Raw genomic sequence first — 27,151 nt, forward strand, 5'->3', positions numbered from 1 at the left:
CTCCGACGGCAGGCAATGTCGCCGAGACCATTGTTGTTTGTGGCAGAAGAGTCTCTGTTCGCCCACTCGATCACCACGATCAACTTTCCCAATATTATTTTTTTCTTTCTTCTCATCGCTGTTATTGTTTATATGACTGTTGTCCTGTCGATAGGAATATGGTTGTTTCATGTGTTTTGTTTTCATTGTATGATTGTGAATTTCGTCTGGCTTTACGTTATGTATATATTAGCTAGGTTTATTGCAAGATGATCGATGTTCTGTTACTATAAAATGATTTCGGTTATTATTATTTTTATGTGTATGTTAAAAACTTATTTACCACTACAGCTAAATTGCTAATTAAAATTAATTGTAATGCCCTAGGTATAAAATCTCATAAATAAATTCTATCAATATTTTCCAAATTTCAAAACTAACAAAGAATAAAACAAATCAAGATTTGAAAAAGTAAATATTACTATTATTTTCTTCAATCATTACTCAACAAATCCTAGATTCATAATATTTCACATTATCCTTATTCAACAAATCCGAGATTCATAATACATATTTGACATTATTTCTCTTATTTGACACCGAACAGAAAGTAAAGAAGTACAAAAATATTGAAAAAGAAAGCATTCTAAAATCATATATATCAGCATGAAGATCCCGAACGAGATATACGTTTGTCCACTTCGCCCTTCATCTTCTCCAAATCCGTCTTCATCGCGGCCAAATGTTGCAAATCCTGCAACTCAAGATCATCAAAGCCCATACTGTTCAAAATCCATCCGATCAGCAACCCAGAATCGTCGGAATCGTCACCCTTGATATCCTCTACGGTGGAAGGATCAGAAAGTTGCAAAATTCGGTCAACTACAACGTCAAAAGCGGGTCCGCTGTTGCCGGAGGTGTACATTTGACCGGCCGGGGAAAAGACTACGGCGGCAACATCTTGATGTCCAGTAGATTGTTGAAATTGAGTCACAGCTTGAAAGAGACTGGCTTTGCGCTTAGAAAAACAGACCATTCTTTGAGATTTATTCTCGATTCGCTTAATCTCGATCTTCTTCTTCCCTTGGCCTCTATTATTCCTTCTCCCGTCAGTTTCCGACGTCTCCTTCGTCATGATCTTTGGATGGATGGATGAATCGCTTGGAGAGAAAGACACTCGGAGATTAGAATATAGCTTGGAGAGAAAGGCACTCGGAGATTAGAATATAGCTTGGAGAGAAAGGCACTCGGAGATTAGAATATAGCTTGGAGAGAAAGGCACTCGGAGATTAGAATATAGCTTGGAGAAAAAGGCACTCTGAGATTAGAATATAGCTTGGAGAGAAAGGCACTCGGAGATTAGAATATAGCTTGGAGATAAAGGCACTCTGAGATTAGAATATAGCTTGGAGAGAAAGGCACTCGGAGATTAGAATATAGCTTGGAGAGAAAGGCACTCGGAGATTAGAATATAGCTTGGAGATAAAGGCACTCTGAGATTAGAATATAGCTTGGAGAGAAAGGCACTCGGAGATTAGAATATAGCTTGGAGAGAAAGGCACTCGGAGATTAGAATATAGCTTGGAGATAAAGGCACTCTGAGATTAGAATATAGCTTGGAGAGAAAGGCACTCGGAGAATACAATATGCCGGTAGTACCGGAGGAGCAGCGATTATAAATATATATATGGATAATATTTCGTCCGTCAACTTATACATATAATCTATCTAAGAAGTTTTAATTATTTGGGAATATTTCCTTATATTTAATGCAGGATAAATATAAATAATATTTCAGTCTGGTGTTTATTGAAATCATATTAATTTATGTTATTCAAGTAATTAATTAATGATGCAAATTTTTTTTTAAATATATATAAAGATTAATAATTTTAAAAAACTAAAAAAATATTAAATAACTAATTCATGTATATTCTTAATGCGTATATTATGGTTTTGATTATTTATAAAAAAAATAATTAAAAAAGGTAACATTTATAAATATATATATAATAATAATAAATAATTTGATTACATCTAATTTAAAAAAGGTTAAAATTAATAAAGTTAATGTTATTATAATAGAAATTTGGGAAAATATTAAAATATTTAAATATTTGTTATTATTAATTAGTATTTTTTTAGAGAGAAATATGATGGTTTATATAACTATACCGTGTTGATGATCTATAGGAATATAGGTTTTTTTTAAAGGGATAACATCTTAGTATTATTTTATTAAAAAGACTAAAAAAAGAGAAAAAAAATATAAAAGTTTAAGATTAGATCTAGACAATTTTTAGATTTAATAATGAAACAATAATTGAATTACAAACAACAACAACAATCAATTAGAGCCTATAGCGTTTTACTTTGATTCTACTTGTGATTTTTTCAAACAAAATATCTCATATCTGACAGAACTTTCTAATATCTTCATTCTTTTCGATTCTTCTCTAAGATTGAAGGAGTGCATTTCCATCTGAAGTTATATCTCCCCAAATATCTTCAGTATCCATTGTGAGTTCTTGAATTTCTTTCTTCCAGATATTGTAGATTACTGCTCCAAAGTAACATTTCAGGATACTTACATAGAAGGATCTTCATTTTGCTTTATTCTTCATCCACTCTTGGATGTCTTCCCATGTTCTTGGAAAGTTGATAATGTTCATATTTGCAGCATACCTTCTCCAGATTTGTATTATAAAAAAGTATTCCCCAAATAAATGGTTTATGATTTCCTCAACTCCCGAACATAGGACACAGTTGATATCAGGAATGTTTATGTATTTTCAAATTCTGTCTTTTGTTGTCAACATTTTCCTGTATACCAGCTAGAGAATAAATTGGTGACGAGGAATAATCTTTGGAGACCATACCAAATTATGTCAATTTACCTCCTATCCTCTTGTTCTAACCATTTCTCATGTCTTTCCTGTAATGAACTTCTCATTGTTTTCTGTTTTCCAGCATATTTTATCATTTCTTTCATTGAGTTGCATATCTCTCATTAGATTTATGATTCTATCACATTCTGAAATAAGCCTCAGAAGTGAATCACATTTACCTTCATAGACGTCTCTAAATGAGTACTTGATGAATTCTCTTCTAACTCTGCTTTCTTGTATTTCTTTTTTTAATATAATTATCCAGCCAAGGATCATGCCATAATAGTACCCTTCTTCCATTTCCAATTGTGGTTTGCACCATTTGAAATGTATCTTTTCTTATTTTTTCGATCTTCTTCAATGACCATGTCATTCTTTCATTGATGTTTTGTGTCCAGATACTCTGCTCTTCTTTCAGAAATCATGTATGCACCCATTTGACCCACAAGGAGTCCGCTTTCTGCTCTAACTCCCATAAACTCCTGATGGTGAGGGCTTTGTTCCATTCAACACAACTTTTTATTCCTAGTCCGTCTTCTTCTATGAGAGTGCAAACATCCTCCCATTTGACTTTTCTGCCTCCTCTGTCTTGTGTTCCCTAGATGTAATCTCTCATGATTCTATTGAGTTCATCCATTACATTCTTTGGGATGACTATCTGTTGTGCCCAGTAGCCAATAATCCAAAGATGACTCTTTTAACGAGCTCAATTCTACATACATAAGACAGTTTTTTCGTAGCCCAACCCAAGACAGAATTTCTAACATTTTCTATCAGTTATTTGAAGTGATTATATCGGAGTTGTTTTGATGACAGGGGTACTCCAAGGTATTTCACTGGTAGTTCACCTTTCTTGATTCCCATAATATTGAATATGTTTTCCTTTTACAACCAAACTTCATTCAGTCTTATATTGTAAAACCCATGAAATGATGACTTCTTAAAAGTATTTAAAAAATGCAGTCAAGAATTTTCATTATTAAGACGAATAGGTAAGGAGATATAGGGTCTCCTTGCCTTACTCCCCTTTCACCCTTAAAAAAGTCTCCATGAATACCACTCACGCTCACAACAAAGTGAGGAATGGAAACACATTGCATAATCCAATCAATAAAAATGATTGGAAAACCTGCAGTAAGGAGGAATTCGTGGATTGATCCACATCTGATCGAGTCAAAAGCTTTTCTAATGTCAATTTTGAAACACACACATGGCGATAAGTTTTTCTTGCCATATTCATTCAATAAGCTCTGCATGAGTATGATGCCATGGGAAATAGAGCGTTTATGAATAAATATTGATTGCCTTAATCCTACAAGGTTATCAATAATTATTTTCAAACGTTGCGAAATAATTTTTGAAATAATTTTGTAAATAACATTGCAGCATGAAATATGACGAAAGTCATGAATTTTTTCCGGAATTGAATTCTTATGAATCAAATTCAACATTGTGACGTTCCATTGCTTCAACATTTTCCTATTTTGGAAGAATTCCAAAACCCCTTTGCTTACATCTTTACCCACTATTTCCCTGTTTTCTTTTAAAGAAGTTCGCGTTGAAACCATCTGGCCCTGGGCTTTTATCCCCCTTCATCGAAAATACTATTTTTCTGACTTCTTCCATACTAACTCTTGTAATCAATTGGTTGACACTTTCTTTACTGATTTTCCTTTACACAATTTGTTGAAGCAATCTTCGGTTGTCCTCTATTATTATGCTCGTTTCTGTTCCAATCAGCTTTTTGGATAAATTTACTGCTTCCTCATGAACTGTCTTTTGTCCATGTAAAACATCTCTATTTGAGTTTGTGAGCCTTAAGACCTGATTTCTGAAATTCCTTGATGAACATTTTTTATAGAAGAAAGAAGTATTATTGTCTCCTAATGAAAGTCAATTTTCTCTAAATTTTTGCTTAGCAAAACTTTCCTCTTTAGAACAAAGGTCTCTGAATCGCGTAAGAGCCTTTTTTCCTCTTCCCTGTTATAAGGTAGATTCGAAGCTCTCAGTTCCTTGCTTTGTATTTCCACCAGTTTCGTTCTGTCTTCCTCTACTCATTTAAAAATCTCACTATATTTTTTCCAGTCTAGCTTATTCAGCTTCCCTTTTAGTAATCTTAATTTCTCACAAACTTTGAACATCTTTATTCCATTAATTCTGATGTTCTAAGTTTTATTAAGAATTTCATTAAATTCTTCATCTTTTACTCATGTTCTGTCCGTGTCGACTCGTGACCTTATTACGATCGTATAAACTAATAATAATGTCATGATCGTGTCGTCTCGTGCTTGTGTCGTGTCCAATCCATGACCCGAGAGATATTATTGTATTGTGTCGTTCCATACTAATATCGAGTTGTATCGTGTCGGTTCGTGTTGATCCGACCCATTGCCCAACTCTAATATGAGGAAGAAGAACAAATAAACACCACTTATTCTTTCTTAGTTTTTTAAATTCCGTCCTTTTACTATAATTGTATCAGAATAACAAAGGTTTTCTTGTTCTTAATTCATTTAAGAAACCTAGCATTCCTTGAAGTTCGTATTTCCTCCTTGCTGCTCAACCCTACGGTTAGAGATTTTGTAACCTAGTATGCTACTAACGTAGACACACTAGTTACAAGAGCCACAAAACTTAGGATTCCAAACGCAATCCACCAAAACAGTTTCATTTTATTCTGACTGTTCATGCTTGTAATTTATTGCTTATGATGATGATGATATGTATGATATCTACTAGTTTGTTTATATGATCGTCCTGTATTTTTTGGCCTTCTATTTATAAGCATTTAATTTATTCTTTACCTAAACCCCCCTAAATTCAAGACACGACACGGTCTAAACACACATGAAAATGTGCATCGACACGACACGATTGAGTCGAAACGATGATCAGCTCTAGTCGGAATAACACAAAACAAAAATATAAACACGAGTTAGTACGACACGAATTAACATAACACGAAAGAGCTTGTTAATTATAATATTTTGACTAAATCAAGACACGACACGGTCACACACAAAAGATTGAGACACTACATGACACGACACGTACAATTGATAGTCTAACACTACATCTACGAGTATGAGTTTAGAGAAAATGTTAATGTTAAGTTGAATAGCTTAGGTCATGTGAATAATTGTGTTTATATTGTTTCGTGTGTATACTCGTGTTCATGCCATGTTTATACTCATGTTTTGTCCGTATCGACTCGTGACCTTGTTACGATAGTATAAACTCATAATCGTGTCATGATCGTGTCGTCTCGTACTTATGTTGTGTCCAATCCATGACCCGAGAGATATTATTGTATCGTGTCGTTCCATACTAATATCGAGTTGTATCGTGTCGGTTCGTGTTGATCCGACCCATTGCCCAACTCTAATCTGGGGAAGAAGAACATATAAACACCCCCTATTCTTTCTTAATTTTTTAAATTCCGTCCTTTTACTATAATTGTATCAGAATAACTAAGGTTTTCTTGTTCTTAATAAATTTAAGAAACCTAACATTTCATGAAGTTCGTATCTCCCCCTTGCTGCTCAACCCCACGGTTGGAGCTTTTGTAATCTAGTATGCTACTAACGTAGACACACTGAATACAAGAGCCACAAAGCTTAGGATTCCAAACGCAATCCACCAAAACAATACCATTTTATTCTGAATGTTCATGCTTGTAATTTGTTGCTTATGATGATGATATGCATGATATCTACTAGTTTGTTTATCTGATCATCTTGTGTTTTTTGGCCTTCTATTTATAAGCATTCAATTTATTCTTTACCTAAACCTCCCTAAATTCAAGACAAGACACGGTCCAGACACACCTGACACACATAAAAATGTGCATCGACACGACACGATTGAGTTGAAACGATGATCACCTCTAGTCGGATTAACACGAAACACAAATTTAAACACGAGTTAGTACGACACGAATTAACATAACACGAAAGAGCTTGTTAATTATAATATTTTGACTAAATCAAGACACGACACGGTCACACGCATAAGTTTGAGACACTACATGACACGACACGTACGATTGACAATCTAACACTACACCTATGAGTATGAGTTTAGAGAAAATGTTAATGTTAAGTTGAATAGCTTAGGTCATGTGAATAATTGTGTTTATATCATTTCGTGTGCATACTCGTGTTCATGTCATGTTTATACTCGTGTTTTGTCCGTGTCAACTCGTGACCTTGTTACAATAGTATAAACTCATAATCGCGTCATGATCGTGTCGTCTCGTGCTTGTGTCGTGTCCAATCCATGACCCGAGTGAAATTATTATATCGTTTCGTTTCATACTAATATCGTGTTCCTCACAACCATTACAAATGAGACAATTAACATCCGGAATTTCCATTAACCTTCTAATACGATCCCTTGTTGAGAGTCCCTCCCGAAACAATAACCATGTGACAATTTGATGCACCAACCAATCCTGACTTTAAACTTTTGTTTCCAAGATTCCAATAATTCCTCAGTTAGCCGTGCCGTTTGAATAGCCTCAAAATCTATCCTCACACATTGTGATGCATGCAATCGCTACCCAAAGTGAAATATTCGTTATTATTTTTACTAGCGGGATTTTACAGCAAACAAGTGGGTCTTTTTGGAGCCTTCGGTTGTGCATGGTTACTGTAAATTTTTAAGTCATTTTATCTCCTTTCCTTTTGCCTATATCTGAAAAATAATTTGTTTTAATTTTATTTTATCATTAGTTCATAATTTGTTTGATTTTTATAGCATTGAAGATAATTATTGAAAAATATATTATATTATATATCTATATAAAATGTGAAATAATTATTATTATTTGATAATAAATATATATAACACTCTCTTGATTATAACTAATTGATATTTCAATTTTATTGTAATAGAATAACATTACTTAATTTAAGAATTTAATATAAATAATTATAAGAATATTCATAATTTAATGTCTAAAAAAAAAAAAATCTTAGTCCGCATAAAAATAGAAAAGGAAAGAAATAAATAATGCTTTTATACATACATGTTTTTATAATCATTTAAATAGTTTTTTAAGATAAGATTTCAACAATCACGGTATCTTATGCTTATTATAGTTTATTTATATTTACTTAAAGAAAAAAATTAAAAACTCATTATTGCTCATTTTTATCCGAATATACAAGTCTTAACTTTCTATCTAGATATATTTTTTTTCACTCAAAACTTGATTTGTTTTTCAAATAAATTTGAGGTTAATTCAATTACAAAAACATAATTTTTTAAAAATTATTTAATATATATAATATTTTATTTTATTTTATTATAAAGTGTTTAATTTTTTTTAGAAAAATAAAAAAATAAATTTTAATATATTGTCAAAGTTCATCATAAATATAAAACATCTGTAATTAAATTTATTCATGTTAATTTCATTTAATTAGTAAAACTTGAAAAATATACTTATATTTATTCATGTAAATTTTAATTTTTATAATTAAATTTAGTTTTTAACATTGACTAATTAATAAATATGTTGAATTCTTAAAAAAATATATTTTATTTTATGATAAATATATTTAATTTTAATTTTGTATAACGTTTATGTAATAATTATACTAAATTATTTTTTTGTTTAAGTAAATATATATATTTTTTATCGAAAATATAGTATACCGAAATCAAAGTATACAGAAATCAAGTACGGTAAAAATATTAATTTTCCTATAGCGAAATTTTCAATAAGATATAAAATATAGATAAAAAAATTAAGGTATACTGACATTCTCATAAATCTGAACCCTCTTTTGAGATAAACGCTTGTTTAATTGTAGGATCCAGACGTGGTACTTGGCGTTTAGTGCATATATATATATATATATATATATATATATATATTACATAAAAAAAAAACACAAACAAACTATTTAAAAAAATAAATTCATCTTAAGTCCATTTCTGTTGGAATTATTTATGATTATTAATTTTTTAAAATAAACAATTCTATTTATTAATTATTTTTCTATCAAAATATTTTAATAATAGATAAATGGTAACCCATATTTTCTCAGCAAATACAACTCAAACACACATTTGGATCCCTCTGACTTGGAGTGAAAAAACGCACCATATATTTCCTTCTTTCATTTACTATGACCAATAAAATAAATTATTTTGTATAATTTTGGATAATTAAGTCACAATTTATTTGATTTTTATATTATTGGAAGATAACTTTTTAAAAAAAGAATTATATTATATGCCTATTTAAAATGTCAAACAATAATATTAATTTGATAATTCTACATGTAACACTCTCCTAATAATTATAATTATAAGTAGTTAGTTGATACTTTCAATTGATATTAATGTAGTATAATAATACTACTTAATTTAATAATTTAATATTAATAATCATTTACATATTCATAATTTAATGCTTACCTAACAATCTTAATATGAAATTGACTTAATTTATGGTGATCTATAAATAATTTAATAATTTAAATTTAATAATAAAAAAGAAAATTCACACACATAAGAAGTGATCTTTTTCAAGGTATTCATATCATACAAAATTGATTTTATAGTCATTTAAATAAGGGATAAAAACTTACCAATATTATAAACATATCGAAAATATCGTAATGCGCAATATATCAAAAATATTGAATTTTTGAGTATACAAAAGAATGTAAGGTATGGTACCGATGCCAAAATAATTATTGTGACATTTTATATGAATATATAATATAATTCAAATTTTCAATAAATATCTCAAATAAAATAAATTGTGGCCTAGTTATCCAAAAATCAAACAAATAAATTGTGACTTATTTTATTTTTGTTAGAAGTGGGAAATAAATTGTGACCTAGTTATTCATTTTATAATTTTCTTTTATGTCATGATTGGTATTTTGTCTAAATTATTCTTACTATTTTTTTTATAGGGAGGACATACAATATGAGAGGAGTAAAAACACAGAACACAAAGATCACACCTTTATTTGATCCTTCCCATTTGTTCCAAAATCTGGCCAAACATTTGAGACATTCTCCTCAAGCTTCAATTTTCTGCTCAACAATATACTTATGATTAGTTTCTCAAAAGCTGCATCTGCCATTTCACTTATAAAAGCAACCATATTACAGAAGAAACATGCTAAAAAATAGGCATATAAATGTAAACAGTATCAAGACATATATATACATACCCATTGTCAACCAACCAATGCATCAATCCAGCTGCAATCCCTTTCGTGACAGAAAATACAGGAAACAAGCTATCAGGCTGCACTGGGCGAGGATCATATCTACCCAGCATTCCGGCAGCTCATGTATCAATTATTACCTCTCCATCTTTATAGGCACATACCTTAACAGTAATTATTTACAATCAACAAGTGAGGTTCAAATATAAACAGGTTACATAAGAAAAGTATCTCTCTACTATTACAAGACCCACAATCATGATTCAAATGGGAAGGAATCAAATAATTAAGTAGGCTATGACTATTTAGTTAAAATTGAAATCAGGATTGAAATTCAAATCTATTATGCTTGGAAGAATTTCTAGATTATATAATACTTGAAGAAAAACTCTATTTCTCGTCTTTTTTTTCCTTTCATGCTCTCTCACCATTAACATATATGTATCTGAAAACGTATCTAAATACAAAACAATAATTATTAACATTGACATCTACTTGGATACCAAGTATTTTGTCAGCATTTCCCAGCTCAACAAGGAGCTGCCTCAATTTGGCCTCCACATTGGAAAGGACTGGAGTATCGTGTATCCATTGTGTATTTTGTGCTGGCCCCTTACTAATATTTCTGACATAGGTCAAGTCATTACAGGATCAAAATACAAGTAAATCCAAAATACTAGGAAGCCACAGAACATATTTATAAATTACTAACCCTTGCAATACAGACTCAGCAAAAGGTCTGATGATATCTTGATAACTGATGCGTGCGTTCATTGTGGATGAGAGCCCTAAATCAATGGAGGTGAATCAATCAATAAGAAAAAATCTTTAGAAGTGAAGATTGCAGGAGTCTGTGTTTAGATATCTCGGAGGAGATTTAGAACCCTAGTAAATATGACAATATCACCTGGAAAAGCATTAATCTGGAGAATATTTTTTACTCCTATTAACTATCTTGGACTACATATCCAACAATAAATGGAGTCAATGCATTTTTATGTACATGAACTTACAGGATTAAAGCGTTTAACTTCTTTTGAGTTCAGTTGCGTTTTTTCCTACAAGGCTTTGAGGTTCTTAAGTCATTTAATTCTCACTATTTCACCTGTATTGACATTTCTCTATCAATTCTACTTATATAGAACACATCCTTTTCCCCAGACACAAGTAAGATTGCACATTGATCGGGAAAATGTGTCGCTGGAATAACATGGTTCAACTTAGATTTGATCCTCCCAGTCCAGTGACACCAAAAAGAGATCATTCAAGTGAACCAGATACCTTGTACAATCCAAGCAAGCAGCTAGGAACAAAAGAATTAAGACACAGCTGTCAAATAAAGAATTTAACACAAACAAGTTCATAGCAATGAACTTCTATGAAATGGTTTCACAATCTTCAATCAATTGTCCTCCTGATCATTGAATATGATTTGATCCATCAATAACAGAAAGAAGAAAAAAAAAATGCTTGCAAGGAGTCCTATTAAAACAAAGAAATAGAGGAATTTGACAAGGGAGAAAGGGTTAAGGCTAAAGACCCTAAGAAAGGTCGAGCTCACAAAAGGAGTAAAAATTAAATCCAATTTTTTCAGAAATTTCAATATTCATAAATAAGTTGTGCAGAAAAAGAGAACAAGAGTATTCCAACCAGAAACATGAAAACTAATTTAGAGTGCACACCAAATTGAAGAGTAAGAAGATAGGAATGCAACCGGAGGGAGGCGGGCGCATCACCAAATTCCACCATACTCGCTCGCCCTCACACTTTGCTGGAGTCTCCAGTCTCGTCTCGTCTCGTGTAAGTTCAATCCAACATCTAAGGACCCATACATACATGTGTCAGAATCCTCCATGTGTGACTGAGAAGGTTTGTTAGTTACATCTGGTTCCGATTCATATGCCATCATCATCATCAGGTAAGTAAGACTTGGATCACAAAATGTGTACTCAAGGCAGCTAGCTATCTATCTAGCAGAGATCGAGAGATCGAGATCAATCAATCGGAACCCCCGTCCGTCCGTCCGTCGATTCCTTCGTCGTCAATCAATCGTTGTTGTTGTTGTTGTTGGGTTTCTTCATGCTCATGATCCCGTTGTGAAAGTCTTCTTCTTCAAGACCCTCCGACGGCAGGCAATGTCGCCGAGACCATTGTTGTTTGTGGCAGAAGAGTCTCTGTTCGCCCACTCGATCACCACGATCAACTTTCCCAATATTATTTTTTTCTTTCTTCTCATCGCTGTTATTGTTTATATGACTGTTGTCCTGTCGATAGGAATATGGTTGTTTCATGTGTTTTGTTTTCATTGTATGATTGTGAATTTCGTCTGGCTTTACGTTATGTATATATTAGCTAGGTTTATTGCAAGATGATCGATGTTCTGTTACTATAAAATGATTTCGGTTATTATTATTTTTATGTGTATGTTAAAAACTTATTTACCACTACAGCTAAATTGCTAATTAAAATTAATTGTAATGCCCTAGGTATAAAATCTCATAAATAAATTCTATCAATATTTTCCAAATTTCAAAACTAACAAAGAATAAAACAAATCAAGATTTGAAAAAGTAAATATTACTATTATTTTCTTCAATCATTACTCAACAAATCCTAGATTCATAATATTTCACATTATCCTTATTCAACAAATCCGAGATTCATAATACATATTTGACATTATTTCTCTTATTTGACACCGAACAGAAAGTAAAGAAGTACAAAAATATTGAAAAAGAAAGCATTCTAAAATCATATATATCAGCATGAAGATCCCGAACGAGATATACGTTTGTCCACTTCGCCCTTCATCTTCTCCAAATCCGTCTTCATCGCGGCCAAATGTTGCAAATCCTGCAACTCAAGATCATCAAAGCCCATACTGTTCAAAATCCATCCGATCAGCAACCCAGAATCGTCGGAATCGTCACCCTTGATATCCTCTACGGTGGAAGGATCAGAAAGTTGCAAAATTCGGTCAACTACAACGTCAAAAGCGGGTCCGCTGTTGCCGGAGGTGTACATTTGACCGGCCGGGGAAAAGACTACGGCGGCAACATCTTGATGTCCAGTAGATTGTTGAAATTGAGTCACAGCTTGAAAGAGACTGGCTTTGCGCTTAGAAAAACAGACCATTCTTTGAGATTTATTCTCGATTCGCTTAATCTCGATCTTCTTCTTCCCTTGGCCTCTATTATTCCTTCTCCCGTCAGTTTCCGACGTCTCCTTCGTCATGATCTTTGGATGGATGGATGAATCGCTTGGAGAGAAAGACACTCGGAGATTAGAATATAGCTTGGAGAGAAAGGCACTCGGAGATTAGAATATAGCTTGGAGATAAAGGCACTCTAAGATTAGAATATAGCTTGGAGAGAAAGACACTCGGAGATTAGAATATAGCTTGGAGAGAAAGGCACTCGGAGATTAGAATATAGCTTGGAGAAAAAGGCACTCTGAGATTAGAATATAGCTTGGAGAGAAAGGCACTCGGAGATTAGAATATAGCTTGGAGATAAAGGCACTCTGAGATTAGAATATAGCTTGGAGAGAAAGGCACTCGGAGATTAGAATATAGCTTGGAGAGAAAGGCACTCGGAGATTAGAATATAGCTTGGAGATAAAGGCACTCTGAGATTAGAATATAGCTTGGAGAGAAAGGCACTCGGAGATTAGAATATAGCTTGGAGAGAAAGGCACTCGGAGATTAGAATATAGCTTGGAGATAAAGGCACTCTGAGATTAGAATATAGCTTGGAGAGAAAGGCACTCGGAGAATACAATATGCCGGTAGTACCGGAGGAGCAGCGATTATAAATATATATATGGATAATATTTCGTCCGTCAACTTATACATATAATCTATCTAAGAAGTTTTAATTATTTGGGAAATATTTCCTTTATATTTAAATGCAGGATAAATATAAATAATATTTCAGTCTGGTGTTTATTGAAATCATATTAATTTATGTTATTCAAGTAATTAATTAATGATGCAAATTTTTTTTTTAAATATATATAAAGATTAATAATTTTAAAAAACTAAAAAAATATTAAATAACTAATTCATGTATATTCTTAATGCGTATATTATGGTTTTGATTATTTATAAAAAAAATAATTAAAAAAGGTAACATTTATAAATATATATATAATAATAATAAATAATTTGATTACATCTAATTTAAAAAAGGTTAAAATTAATAAAGTTAATGTTATTATAATAGAAATTTGGGAAAATATTAAAAATATTTAAATATTTGTTATTATTAATTAGTATTTTTTTTAGAAAGAAATATGATGGTTTATATAACTATACCGTGTTGATGATCTATAGGAATATAGGTTTTTTTTAAAGGGATAACATCTTAGTATTATTTTATTAAAAAGACTAAAAAAAGAGAAAAAAAATATAAAAGTTTAAGATTAGATCTAGACAATTTTTAGATTTAATAATGAAACAATAATTGAATTACAAACAACAACAACAATCAATTAGAGCCTATAGCGTTTTACTTTGATTCTACTTGTGATTTTTTCAAACAAAATATCTCATATCTGACAGAACTTTCTAATATCTTCATTCTTTTCGATTCTTCTCTAAGATTGAATGAGTGCATTTCCATCTGAAGTTATATCTCCCCAAATATCTTCAGTATCCATTGTGAGTTCTTGAATTTCTTTCTTCCAGATATTGTAGATTACTGCTCCAAAGTAACATTTCAGGATACTTACATAGAAGGATCTTCATTTTGCTTTATTCTTCATCCACTCTTGGATGTCTTCCCATGTTCTTGGAAAGTTGATAATCTTCATATTTGCAGCATACCTTCTCCAGATTTGTATTATAAAAAAGTATTCCCCAAATAAATGGTTTATGATTTCCTCAACTCCCGAACATAGGACACAGTTGATATCAGGAATGTTTATGTATTTTCAAATTCTGTCTTTTGTTGTCAACATTTTCCTGTATACCAGCTAGAGAATAAATTAGTGACAAGGAATAATCTTTGGAGACCATACCAAATTATGTCAATTTACCTCCTATCCTCTTGTTCTAACCATTTTTGATGTCTTTCCTGTAATGAACTTCTCATTGTTTTCTGTTTTCCAGCATATTTTATCATTTCTTTCATTGAGTTGCATATCTCTCATTAGATTTATGATTCTATCACATTCTGAAATAAGCCTCAGAAGTGAATCACATTTACCTTCATAGACGTTTCTAAATGAGTACTTGATGAATTCTCTTCTAACTCTGCTTTCTTGTATTTCTTTTTTTAATATAATTATCCAGTCAAGGATCATGCCATAATAGTACCCTTCTTCCATTTCCAATTGTGGTTTGCACCATTTGAAATGTATCTTTTCTTATTTTTTGGATCTTCTTCAATGACCATGTCATTCTTTCATTCATGTTTTGTGTCCAGATACTCTGCTCTTCTTTTAGAAATCATGTATGCACCCATTTGACCCACAAGGAGTCCGCTTTCTGCTCTAACTCCCATAAACTCCTGATGGTGAGGGCTTTGTTCCATTCAACACAACTTTTTATTCCTAGTCCGTCTTCTTCTATGGGAGTGCAAACATCCTCCCATTTGACTTTTCTGCCTCCTGTGTCTTGTGTTCCCCAGATGTAATCTCTCATGATTCTATTTAGTTCATCCATTACATTCTTTGGGATGACTATCTGTTGTGCCCAGTAGCCAATAATCCAAAGATGACTCTTTTAACGAGCTCAATTATACATACATAAGACAGTTTTTTCGTAGCCCAACCCAAGACAGAATTTCTAACATTTTCTATCAGTTATCTGAAGTGATTATATCGGAGTTGTTTTGATGACAGGGGTACTCCAAGGTATTTCACTGGTAGTTCACCTTTCTTGATTCCCATAATATTGAATATGTTTTCCTTTTACAACCAAACTTCATTCAGTCTTATATTGTAAAACCCATGAAATGATGACTTCTTAAAAGTATTTAAAAAATGCAGTCAAGAATTTTCATTATTAAGACGAATAGGTAAGGAGATATAGGGTCTCCTTGCCTTACTCCCCTTTCACCCTTAAAAAAGTCTCCATGAATACCACTCACGCTCACAACAAAGTGAGGAGTGGAAACACATTGCATAATCCAATCAATAAAAATGATTGGAAAACCTGCAGTAAGGAGGAATTCGTGGATTGATCCACATCTGATCGAGTCAAAAGCTTTTCTAATGTCAATTTTGAAACACACACATGGCGATAAGTTTTTCTTGCCATATTCATTCAATAAGCTCTGCATGAGTATGATGTCATGGGAAATATAGCGTTTATGAATAAATATTGATTGCCTTAATCCTACAAGGTTATCAATAATTATTTTCAAACGTTGCGAAATAATTTTTGAAATAATTTTGTAAATAACATTGCAGCATGAAATATGACGAAAGTCATGAATTTTTTCCGGAATTGAATTCTTATGAATCAAATTCAACATTGTGACGTTCCATTGCTTCAACATTTTCCTATTTTGGAAGAATTCCAAAACCCCTTCGCTTACATCTTTACCCACTATTTCCCTGTTTTCTTTAAAGAAGTTCGCGTTGAAATCATCTGGCCCTGGGCTTTTATCCCCTTTCATCGAAAATACTATTTTTCTGACTTCTTCCATACTAACTCTTGTAATCAATTGGTTGACACTTTCTTTACTGATTTTCCTTTACACAATTTGTTGAAGCAATCTTCGGTTGTCCTCTAATATTATGCTCGTTTCTGTTCCAATCAGCTCTTTGGATAAATTACTGCTTCCTCATGAACTGTCTTTTGTCCATGTAAAACATCTCTATTTGAGTTTGTGAGCCTTAAGACCTGATTTCTGAAATTCCTTGATGAACATTTTTTATAGAAAAAAGAAGTATTATTGTCTCCTAATGAAAGTCAATTTTCTCTAGATTTTTGCTTAGCAAAACTTTCCTCTTTAGAACAAAGGTCTCTGAATCGCGTAAGAGCCTTTTTTTCCTCTTCCCTGTTATAAGGTAGATTCGAAGCTCTCAGTTCCTTGCTTTGTATTTCCACCAGTTTCGTTCTGTCTTCCTCTACTCATTTAAAAATCTCACTATATTTTTTCCAGTCTAGCTTATTCAGCTTCCCTTTTAGTAATCTTAATTTCTCACAAACTTTGAACATCTTTATTCCATTAATTCTGATGTTCTAAGTTTTATTAAGGATTTCATTAAATTCTTCATCTTTTACTCATGTTCTGTCCGTGTCGACTCGTGACCTTATTACGATCGTATAAACTAATAATCATGTCATGATCGTGCTTGTGTCGTGTCCAATCCATGACCCGAGAGATATTATTGTATTGTGTCGTTCCATACTAATATCGAGTTGTATCGTGTCGGTTCGTGTTGATCCGACCCATTGCCCAACTCTAATATGAGGAAGAAGAACAAATAAACACCACTTATTCTTTCTTAGTTTTTTAAATTCCGTCCTTTTACTATAATTGTATCAGAATAACTAGTAAAAAAAAGGTCAATATCAACGGTTTTTACTTTTGTTATTAAACAAAAAATGGTTAGTATTGAGTAATAACAACAGCTCAAAAAGCGGTTGACATCCGTTACTAGAGCCTCCGTAGGCATTGCTCAAACATAAAATATCAACCATTTTTGGGCGGTTGTTATTACTCAATAACAACCGTTTTTTGAGCAGTTGTTATTAAGAAATATCAACCGTTTTACATGCAATTGTTATTAAGCAATATCAACCGTTTAAAAAAATATTATCATTACTCAATATTAACCATTTTGTAGGCGGTTGTTATTAAGAACTATAAAAGTGGTTGTAATTTCTTAAATATAATGGTTGTTGACATTTTTTATTTCGAATTTATAAAAAATTATTTCAATTATTTAATTAAAAATCACTTTAAAATAAATTTAATTATTTTATACAAAATTTCAAATGACAAGATAATTTTTAAATATAATTCCAAAATTAACATTAAAATAATTTAATTCCATTACATACAAATACTACATTTAAATAAAAAAATTTATAATACAAAAAATAAAAAAAATAATTCGATCTTCATCTTCTATCATCTATTTCTTCTTCCTTGAACTTCATCTTCTATCTCTTCTTCCTTGATCTTCATCTTCTATCATTTATTTCTTCTTCCTTCAGCATAAACCTCTTTTTCTTCATAATTAACTACCTCCTATTTTTTATAATTAATTCCGTTCAAATTTAGTATACATACATATACAGACATTTACAATATAAATAATTAAAATTAAAGTTAATAATATAAACATTGTTGGAGGAAATAATAACTTTTAATAAAAATATTGAATAATTTCTTTTTTACTAAGAATAAAATTTATTCAAACATTTTGCGGCAATAATAAAATATAATATAACAAAATATATATCTGTTGATATTTCCCCTTTATATCAACGGTTTTTAAAATGATTGATATAGATTTGGTCAATATCAACAGTTTTTAAAGTGGTTGATATAGATGTGTTTAATATCAACGGTTTTTAAAACTGTTAATATAGAATGGGTCAATATCAACCATTTTAAAATTCCGTTAATATAGCTGAGTTAATATCAACCGTTTTAAGAGTGGTTGATATTGACCCCCTTTATATCAACGGTTTTTGAAACTGTTGATAGAGAGTGGAGTCAATATCAACCGTTTTAAAATTCCGTTAATATAGATGAGTTAATATCAACCGTTTTTAAGAACGGTTGATATTGACCCCCTTTATATTAACGGTTTTTAAAACGGTTGGTATTACCCCTTTAATATCAACCGCTAAACAAACGGTTACTATTTTTGGTTACTATTAATGATTTTTTTACTAGTGTAAGGTTTTCTTGTTCTTAATTCATTTAAGAAACCTAGCATTCCTTGAAGTTCGTATTTCCTCCTTGCTGCTCAACCCTACGGTTAGAGCTTTTGTAACCTAGTATGCTACTAACGTAGACACACTAGTTACAAGAGCCACAAAACTTAGGATTCCAAACGCAATCCACCAAAACAGTACCATTTTATTCTGACTGTTCATGCTTGTAATTTATTGCTTATGATGATGATGATATGTATGATATCTACTAGTTTGTTTATATGATCGTCCTGTATTTTTTGGCCTTCTATTTATAAGCATTTAATTTATTCTTTACCTAAACCCCCCTAAATTCAAGACACGACACGGTCTAAACACACATGAAAATGTGCATCGACACGACACGATTGAGTCGAAACGATGATCAGCTCTAGTCGGAATAACACAAAACAAAAATATAAACACGAGTTAGTACGACACGAATTAACATAACACGAAAGAGCTTGTTAATTATAATATTTTGACTAAATCAAGACACGACACGGTCACACACAAAAGATTGAGACACTACATGACACGACACGTACAATTGATAGTCTAACACTACATCTACGAGTATGAGTTTAGAGAAAATGTTAATGTTAAGTTGAATAGCTTAGGTCATGTGAATAATTGTGTTTATATTGTTTCGTGTGTATACTCGTGTTCATGCCATGTTTATACTCATGTTTTGTCCGTATCGACTCGTGACCTTGTTACGATAGTATAAACTCATAATCGTGTCATGATCGTGTCGTCTCGTGCTTATGTTGTGTCCAATCCATGACCCGAGAGATATTATTGTATCGTGTCGTTCCATACTAATATCGAGTTGTATCGTGTCGGTTCGTGTTGATCCGACCCATTGCCCAACTCTAATCTGGGGAAGAAGAACATATAAACACCCCCTATTCTTTCTTAATTTTTTAAATTCCGTCCTTTTACTATAATTGTATCAGAATAACTAAGGTTTGCTTGTTCTTAATAAATTTAAGAAACCTAACATTTCATGAAGTTCGTATCTCCCCCTTGCTGCTCAACCCCACGGTTGGAGCTTTTGTAATCTAGTATGCTACTAACGTAGACACACTGAATACAAGAGCCACAAAGCTTAGGATTCCAAACGCAATCCACCAAAACAATACCATTTTATTCTGAATGTTCATGCTTGTAATTTGTTGCTTATGATGATGATATGCATGATATCTACTAGTTTGTTTATCTGATCATCTTGTGTTTTTTGGCCTTCTATTTATAAGCATTCAATTTATTCTTTACCTAAACCTCCCTAAATTCAAGACAAGACACGGTCCAGACACACCTGACACACATAAAAATGTGCATCGACACGACACGATTGAGTTGAAACGATGATCACCTCTAGTCGGATTAACACGAAACACAAATTTAAACACGAGTTAGTACGACACGAATTAACATAACACGAAAGAGCTTGTTAATTATAATATTTTGACTAAATCAAGACACGACACGGTCACACGCATAAGTTTGAGACACTACATGACACGACACGTACGATTGACAATCTAACACTACACCTATGAGTATGAGTTTAGAGAAAATGTTAATGTTAAGTTGAATAGCTTAGGTCATGTGAATAATTGTGTTTATATCATTTCGTGTGCATACTCGTGTTCATGTCATGTTTATACTCGTGTTCTGTCCGTGTCGACTCGTGACCTTGTTACAATAGTATAAACTCATAATCGCGTCATGATCGTGTCGTCTCGTGCTTGTGTCGTGTCCAATCCATGACCCGAGTGAAATTATTATATCGTTTCGTTTCATACTAATATCGTGTTCCTCACAACCATTACAAATGAGACAATTAACATCCGGAATTTCCATTAACCTTCTAATACGATCCCTTGTTGAGAGTCCCTCCCGAAACAATAACCATGTGACAATTTGATGCACCAACCAATCCTGACTTTAAACTTTTGTTTCCAAGATTCCAATAATTCCTCAGTTAGCCGTGCCGTTTGAATAGCCTCAAAATCTATCCTCACACATTGTGATGCATGCAATCGCTACCCAAAGTGAAATATTCGTTATTATTTTTACTAGCGGGACAGCAAACAAGTGGGTCTTTTTGGAGCCTTCGGTTGTGCATGGTTACTGTAAATTTTTAAGTCATTTTATCTCCTTTCCTTTTGCCTATATCTGAAAAATAATTTGTTTTAATTTTATTTTTATCATTAGTTCATAATTTGTTTGATTTTTATAGCATTGAAGATAATTATTGAAAAATATATTATATTATATATCTATATAAAATGTGAAATAATTATTATTATTTGATAATAAATATATATAACACTCTCTTGATTATAACTAATTGATATTTCAATTTTATTGTAATAGAATAACATTACTTAATTTAAGAATTTAATATAAATAATTATAAGAATATTCATAATTTAATGTCTAAAAAAAAAAAAATCTTAGTCCGCATAAAAATAGAAAAGGGAAGAAATAAATAATGCTTTTATACATACATGTTTTTATAATCATTTAAATAGTTTTTTAAGATAAGATTTCAACAATCACGGTATCTTATGCTTATTATAGTTTATTTATATTTACTTAAAGAAAAAAATTAAAAACTCATTATTGCTCATTTTTATCCGAATATACAAGTCTTAACTTTCTATCAAGATATATTTTTTTTCACTCAAAACTTGATTTGTTTTTCAAATAAATTTGAGGTTAATTCAATTACAAAAACATAATTTTTTAAAAATTATTTAATATATATAATATTTTATTTTATTTTATTATAAAGTGTTTAATTTTTTTTAGAAAAATAAAAAAATAAATTTTAATATATTGTCAAAGTTCATCATAAATATAAAACATCTGTAATTAAATTTATTCATGTTAATTTCATTTAATTAGTAAAACTTGAAAAATATACTTATATTTATTCATGTAAATTTTAATTTTTATAATTAAATTTAGTTTTTAACATTGACTAATTAATAAATATGTTGAATTCTTAAAAAAATATATTTTATTTTATGATAAATATATTTAATTTTAATTTTGTATAACGTTTATGTAATAATTATACTAAATTATTTTTTTCTTTAAGTAAATATATATATTTTTTTATCGAAAATATAGTATACCGAAATCAAAGTATACAGAAATCAAGTACGGTAAAAATATTAATTTTCCTATAGCGAAATTTTCAATAAGATATAAAATATAGATAAAAAAATTAAGGTATACCGACATTCTCATAAATCTGAACCCTCTTTTGGGATAAACGCTTGTTTAATTGTAGGATCCAGACGTGGTACTTGGCGTTTAGTGCATATATATATATATATATATATATTACATAAAAAAAAACACAAACAAACTATTTAAAAAAATAAATTCATCTTAAGTCCATTTCTGTTGGAATTATTTATGATTATTAATTTTTTAAAATAAACAATTCCTATTTATTAATTATTTTTCTATCAAAATATTTTAATAATAGATAAATGGTAACCATATTTTCTCAGCAAATACAACTCAAACACACATTTGGATCCCTCTGACTTGGAGTGAAAAAACGCACCATATATTTCCTTCTTTCATTTACTATGACCAATAAAATAAATTATTTTGTATAATTTTGGATAATTAAGTCACAATTTATTTGATTTTTATATTATTGGAAGATAACTTTTTAAAAAAAGAATTATATTATATGCCTTTTTAAAATGTCAAACAATAATATTAATTTGATAATTCTACATGTAACACTCTCCTAATAATTATAATTATAAGTAGTTAGTTGATACTTTCAATTGATATTAATGTAGTATAATAATACTACTTAATTTAATAATTTAATATTAATAATCATTTGCATATTCATAATTTAATGCTTACCTAACAATCTTAATATGAAATTGACTTAATTTATGGTGATCTATAAATAATTTAATAATTTAAATTTAATAATAAAAAAGAAAATTCACACACATAAGAAGTGATCTTTTTCAAGGTATTCATATCATACAAAATTGATTTTATAGTCATTTAAATAAGGGATAAAAACTTACCAATATTATAAACATATCGAAAATATCGTAATGCGCAATATATCAAAAATATTGAATTTTTGAGTATACAAAAGAATGTAAGGTATGGTACCGATGCCAAAATAATTATTGTGACATTTTATATGAATATATAATATAATTCAAATTTTCAATAAATATCTCAAATAAAATAAATTGTGGCCTAGTTATCCAAAAATCAAACAAATAAATTGTGACTTATTTTATTTTTGTTAGAAGTGGGAAATAAATTGTGACCTAGTTATTCATTTTATAATTTTCTTTTATGTCATGATTGGTATTTTGTCTAAACTATTCTTACTATTTTTTTTATAGGGAGGATATACAATATGAGAGGAGTAAAAACACAGAACACAAAGATCACACCTTTATTTGATCCTTCCCATTTGTTCCAAAATCTGGCCAAACATTTGAGACATTCTCCTCAAGCTTCAATTTTCTGCTCAACAATATACTTATGATTAGTTTCTCAAAAGCTGCATCTGCCATTTCACTTATAAAAGCAACCATATTACAGAAGAAACATGCTAAAAAATAGGCATATAAATGTAAAGAGTATCAAGACATATATATACATACCCATTGTCAACCAACCAATGCATCAATCCAGCTGCAATCCCTTTCGTGACAGAAAATACAGGAAACAAGCTAACAGGCTGCACTGGGCGAGGATCATATCTACCCAGCATTCCGGCAGCTCATGTATCAATTATTACCTCTCCATCTTTATAGGCACATACCTTAACAGTAATTATTTACAATCAACAAGTGAGGTTCAAATATAAACAGGTTACATAAGAAAAGTATCTCTCTACTATTACAAGACCCACAATCATGATTCAAATGGGAAGGAATCAAATAATTAAGTAGGCTATGACTATTTAGTTAAAATTGAAATCAGGATTGAAATTCAAATCTATTATGCTTGGAAGAATTTCTAGATTATATAATACTTGAAGAAAAACTCTATTTCTCGTCTTTTTTTTCCTTTCATGCTCTCTCACCATTAACATATATGTATCTGAAAACGTATCTAAATACAAAACAATAATTATTAACATTGACATCTACTTGGATACCAAGTATTTTGTCAGCATTTCCCAGCTCAACAAGGAGCTGCCTCAATTTGGCCTCCACATTGGAAAGGACTGGAGTATCGTGTATCCATTGTGTATTTTGTGCTGGCCCCTTACTAATATTTCTGACATAGGTCAAGTCATTACAGGATCAAAATACAAGTAAATCCAAAATACTAGGAAGCCACAGAACATATTTATAAATTACTAACCCTTGCAATACAGACTCAGCAAAAGGTCTGATGATATCTTGATAACTGATGCGTGCGTTCATTGTGGATGAGAGCCCTAAATCAATGGAGGTGAATCAATCAATAAGAAAAAATCTTTAGAAGTGAAGATTGCAGGAGTCTGTGTTTAGATATCTCGGAGGAGATTTAGAACCCTAGTAAATATGACAATATCACCTGGAAAAGCATTAATCTGGAGAATATTTTTTACTCCTATTAACTATCTTGGACTACATATCCAACAATAAATGGAGTCAATGCATTTTTATGTACATGAACTTACAGGATTAAAGCGTTTAACTTCTTTTGAGTTCAGTTGCGTTTTTTCCTACAAGGCTTTGAGGTTCTTAAGTCATTTAATTCTCACTATTTCACCTGTATTGACATTTCTCTATCAATTCTACTTATATAGAACACATCCTTTTCCCCAGACACAAGTAAGATTGCACATTGATCGGGAAAATGTGTCGCTGGAATAACATGGTTCAACTTAGATTTGATCCTCCCAGTCCAGTGACACCAAAAAGAGATCATTCAAGTGAACCAGATACCTTGTACAATCCAAGCAAGCAGCTAGGAACAAAAGAATTAAGACACAGCTGTCAAATAAAGAATTTAACACAAACAAGTTCATAGCAATGAACTTCTATGAAATGGTTTCACAATCTTCAATCAATTGTCCTCCTGATCATTGAATATGATTTGATCCATCAATAACAGAAAGAAGAAAAAAAAAATGCTTGCAAGGAGTCCTATTAAAACAAAGAAATAGAGGAATTTGACAAGGGAGAAAGGGTTAAGGCTAAAGACCCTAAGAAAGGTCGAGCTCACAAAAGGAGTAAAAATTAAATCCAATTTTTTCAGAAATTTCAATATTCATAAATAAGTTGTGCAGAAAAAGAGAACAAGAGTATTCCAACCAGAAACATGAAAACTAATTTAGAGTGCACACCAAATTGAAGAGTAAGAAGATAGGAATGCAACCGGAGGGAGGCGGGCGCATCACCAAATTCCACCATACTCGCTCGCCCTCACACTTTGCTGGAGTCTCCAGTCTCGTCTCGTCTCGTGTAAGTTCAATCCAACATCTAAGGACCCATACATACATGTGTCAGAATCCTCCATGTGTGACTGAGAAGGTTTGTTAGTTACATCTGGTTCCGATTCATATGCCATCATCATCATCAGGTAAGTAAGACTTGGATCACAAAATGTGTACTCAAGGCAGCTAGCTATCTATCTAGCAGAGATCGAGAGATCGAGATCAATCAATCGGAACCCCCGTCCGTCCGTCCGTCGATTCCTTCGTCGTCAATCAATCGTTGTTGTTGTTGTTGTTGGGTTTCTTCATGCTCATGATCCCGTTGTGAAAGTCTTCTTCTTCAAGACCCTCCGACGGCAGGCAATGTCGCCGAGACCATTGTTGTTTGTGGCAGAAGAGTCTCTGTTCGCCCACTCGATCACCACGATCAACTTTCCCAATATTATTTTTTTCTTTCTTCTCATCGCTGTTATTGTTTATATGACTGTTGTCCTGTCGATAGGAATATGGTTGTTTCATGTGTTTTGTTTTCATTGTATGATTGTGAATTTCGTCTGGCTTTACGTTATGTATATATTAGCTAGGTTTATTGCAAGATGATCGATGTTCTGTTACTATAAAATGATTTCGGTTATTATTATTTTTATGTGTATGTTAAAAACTTATTTACCACTACAGCTAAATTGCTAATTAAAATTAATTGTAATGCCCTAGGTATAAAATCTCATAAATAAATTCTATCAATATTTTCCAAATTTCAAAACTAACAAAGAATAAAACAAATCAAGATTTGAAAAAGTAAATATTACTATTATTTTCTTCAATCATTACTCAACAAATCCTAGATTCATAATATTTCACATTATCCTTATTCAACAAATCCGAGATTCATAATACATATTTGACATTATTTCTCTTATTTGACACCGAACAGAAAGTAAAGAAGTACAAAAATATTGAAAAAGAAAGCATTCTAAAATCATATATATCAGCATGAAGATCCCGAACGAGATATACGTTTGTCCACTTCGCCCTTCATCTTCTCCAAATCCGTCTTCATCGCGGCCAAATGTTGCAAATCCTGCAACTCAAGATCATCAAAGCCCATACTGTTCAAAATCCATCCGATCAGCAACCCAGAATCGTCGGAATCGTCACCCTTGATATCCTCTACGGTGGAAGGATCAGAAAGTTGCAAAATTCGGTCAACTACAACGTCAAAAGCGGGTCCGCTGTTGCCGGAGGTGTACATTTGACCGGCCGGGGAAAAGACTACGGCGGCAACATCTTGATGTCCAGTAGATTGTTGAAATTGAGTCACAGCTTGAAAGAGACTGGCTTTGCGCTTAGAAAAACAGACCATTCTTTGAGATTTATTCTCGATTCGCTTAATCTCGATCTTCTTCTTCCCTTGGCCTCTATTATTCCTTCTCCCGTCAGTTTCCGGCGTCTCCTTCGTCATGATCTTTGGATGGATGGATGAATCGCTTGGAGATAAAGGCACTCGGAGATTAGAATATAGCTCGGAGAGAAAGGCACTCGGAGATTAGAATATAGCTTGGAGATAAAGGCACTCTGAGATTAGAATATAGCTTGGAGAGAAAGGCACTCGGAGATTAGAATATAGCTTGGAGATAAAGGCACTCTGAGATTAGAATATAGTTTGGAGAGAAAGGCACTCGGAGATTAGAATATAGCTTGGAGAGAAAGGCACTCGGAGATTAGAATATAGCTTGGAGATAAAGGCACTCTGAGATTA

At 31.6% G+C, this 27,151-nt stretch overlaps 3 protein-coding genes and 2 long non-coding RNA genes across 9 annotated transcripts; all 5 read right to left on the reverse strand.

The window, feature by feature from the left end:
* Positions 1-640: 640 nt before the first annotated feature.
* On the reverse strand, positions 641-1,114 carry LOC124942264 (protein MADS AFFECTING FLOWERING 5-like). Its single transcript, XM_047482731.1, has one exon. It carries the CDS (start codon positions 1,112-1,114, stop codon positions 641-643), a length of 474 nt encoding a protein of 157 aa, XP_047338687.1.
* An 8,659-nt stretch (positions 1,115-9,773) lies between these two features.
* Positions 9,774-11,119, reverse strand: LOC124919717. 3 transcript variants are annotated; one of them, XR_007097593.1, is made up of 5 exons: positions 11,077-11,119; positions 10,776-10,851; positions 10,559-10,679; positions 10,067-10,227; positions 9,774-9,926 (listed from the first exon to the last, which is right to left on the reverse strand). It is a non-coding gene; the product is annotated as an uncharacterized LOC124919717 (long non-coding RNA). The 3 variants fall into 3 exon arrangements; XR_007097592.1 differs by having other exon boundaries at positions 10,559-10,688; positions 11,077-11,091; XR_007097591.1 differs by lacking the exon at positions 11,077-11,119 and having other exon boundaries at positions 10,559-10,688; positions 10,776-10,900.
* Positions 11,120-12,823: 1,704 nt separating this feature from the next.
* On the reverse strand, positions 12,824-13,297 carry LOC124942273 (protein MADS AFFECTING FLOWERING 5-like). The gene has a single exon (XM_047482743.1). It carries the CDS (start codon positions 13,295-13,297, stop codon positions 12,824-12,826), a length of 474 nt encoding a protein of 157 aa, XP_047338699.1.
* Positions 13,298-23,351: 10,054 nt separating this feature from the next.
* LOC124919719 lies at positions 23,352-24,676 on the reverse strand. 3 transcript variants are annotated; one of them, XR_007097599.1, is made up of 5 exons: positions 24,634-24,676; positions 24,333-24,408; positions 24,116-24,236; positions 23,624-23,784; positions 23,352-23,483 (listed from the first exon to the last, which is right to left on the reverse strand). It is a non-coding gene; the product is annotated as an uncharacterized LOC124919719 (long non-coding RNA). The 3 variants fall into 3 exon arrangements; XR_007097598.1 differs by having other exon boundaries at positions 24,116-24,245; positions 24,634-24,650; XR_007097597.1 differs by lacking the exon at positions 24,634-24,676 and having other exon boundaries at positions 24,116-24,245; positions 24,333-24,467.
* A 1,704-nt stretch (positions 24,677-26,380) lies between these two features.
* Positions 26,381-26,854, reverse strand: LOC124942282 (protein MADS AFFECTING FLOWERING 5-like). The gene has a single exon (XM_047482756.1). The coding sequence runs from the start codon at positions 26,852-26,854 to the stop codon at positions 26,381-26,383; it is 474 nt and encodes a 157-aa protein (XP_047338712.1).
* Between the last annotated feature and the right edge of the window lie 297 nt (positions 26,855-27,151).

The sequence above is a fragment of the Impatiens glandulifera genome, chromosome 1 (assembly GCF_907164915.1).
Source record: "Impatiens glandulifera chromosome 1, dImpGla2.1, whole genome shotgun sequence".
Classification (NCBI taxonomy): domain Eukaryota; kingdom Viridiplantae; phylum Streptophyta; class Magnoliopsida; order Ericales; family Balsaminaceae; genus Impatiens; species Impatiens glandulifera.

Excerpts from the sequence above, each read along its gene's own strand:
- LOC124942264 (XM_047482731.1), bottom strand. The coding sequence starts at position 1,114 with ATGACGAAGGAGACGTCGGAAACTGACGGGAGAAGGAATAATAGAGGC.
- LOC124942273 (XM_047482743.1), bottom strand. The coding sequence starts at position 13,297 with ATGACGAAGGAGACGTCGGAAACTGACGGGAGAAGGAATAATAGAGGC.
- LOC124942282 (XM_047482756.1), bottom strand. The coding sequence starts at position 26,854 with ATGACGAAGGAGACGCCGGAAACTGACGGGAGAAGGAATAATAGAGGC.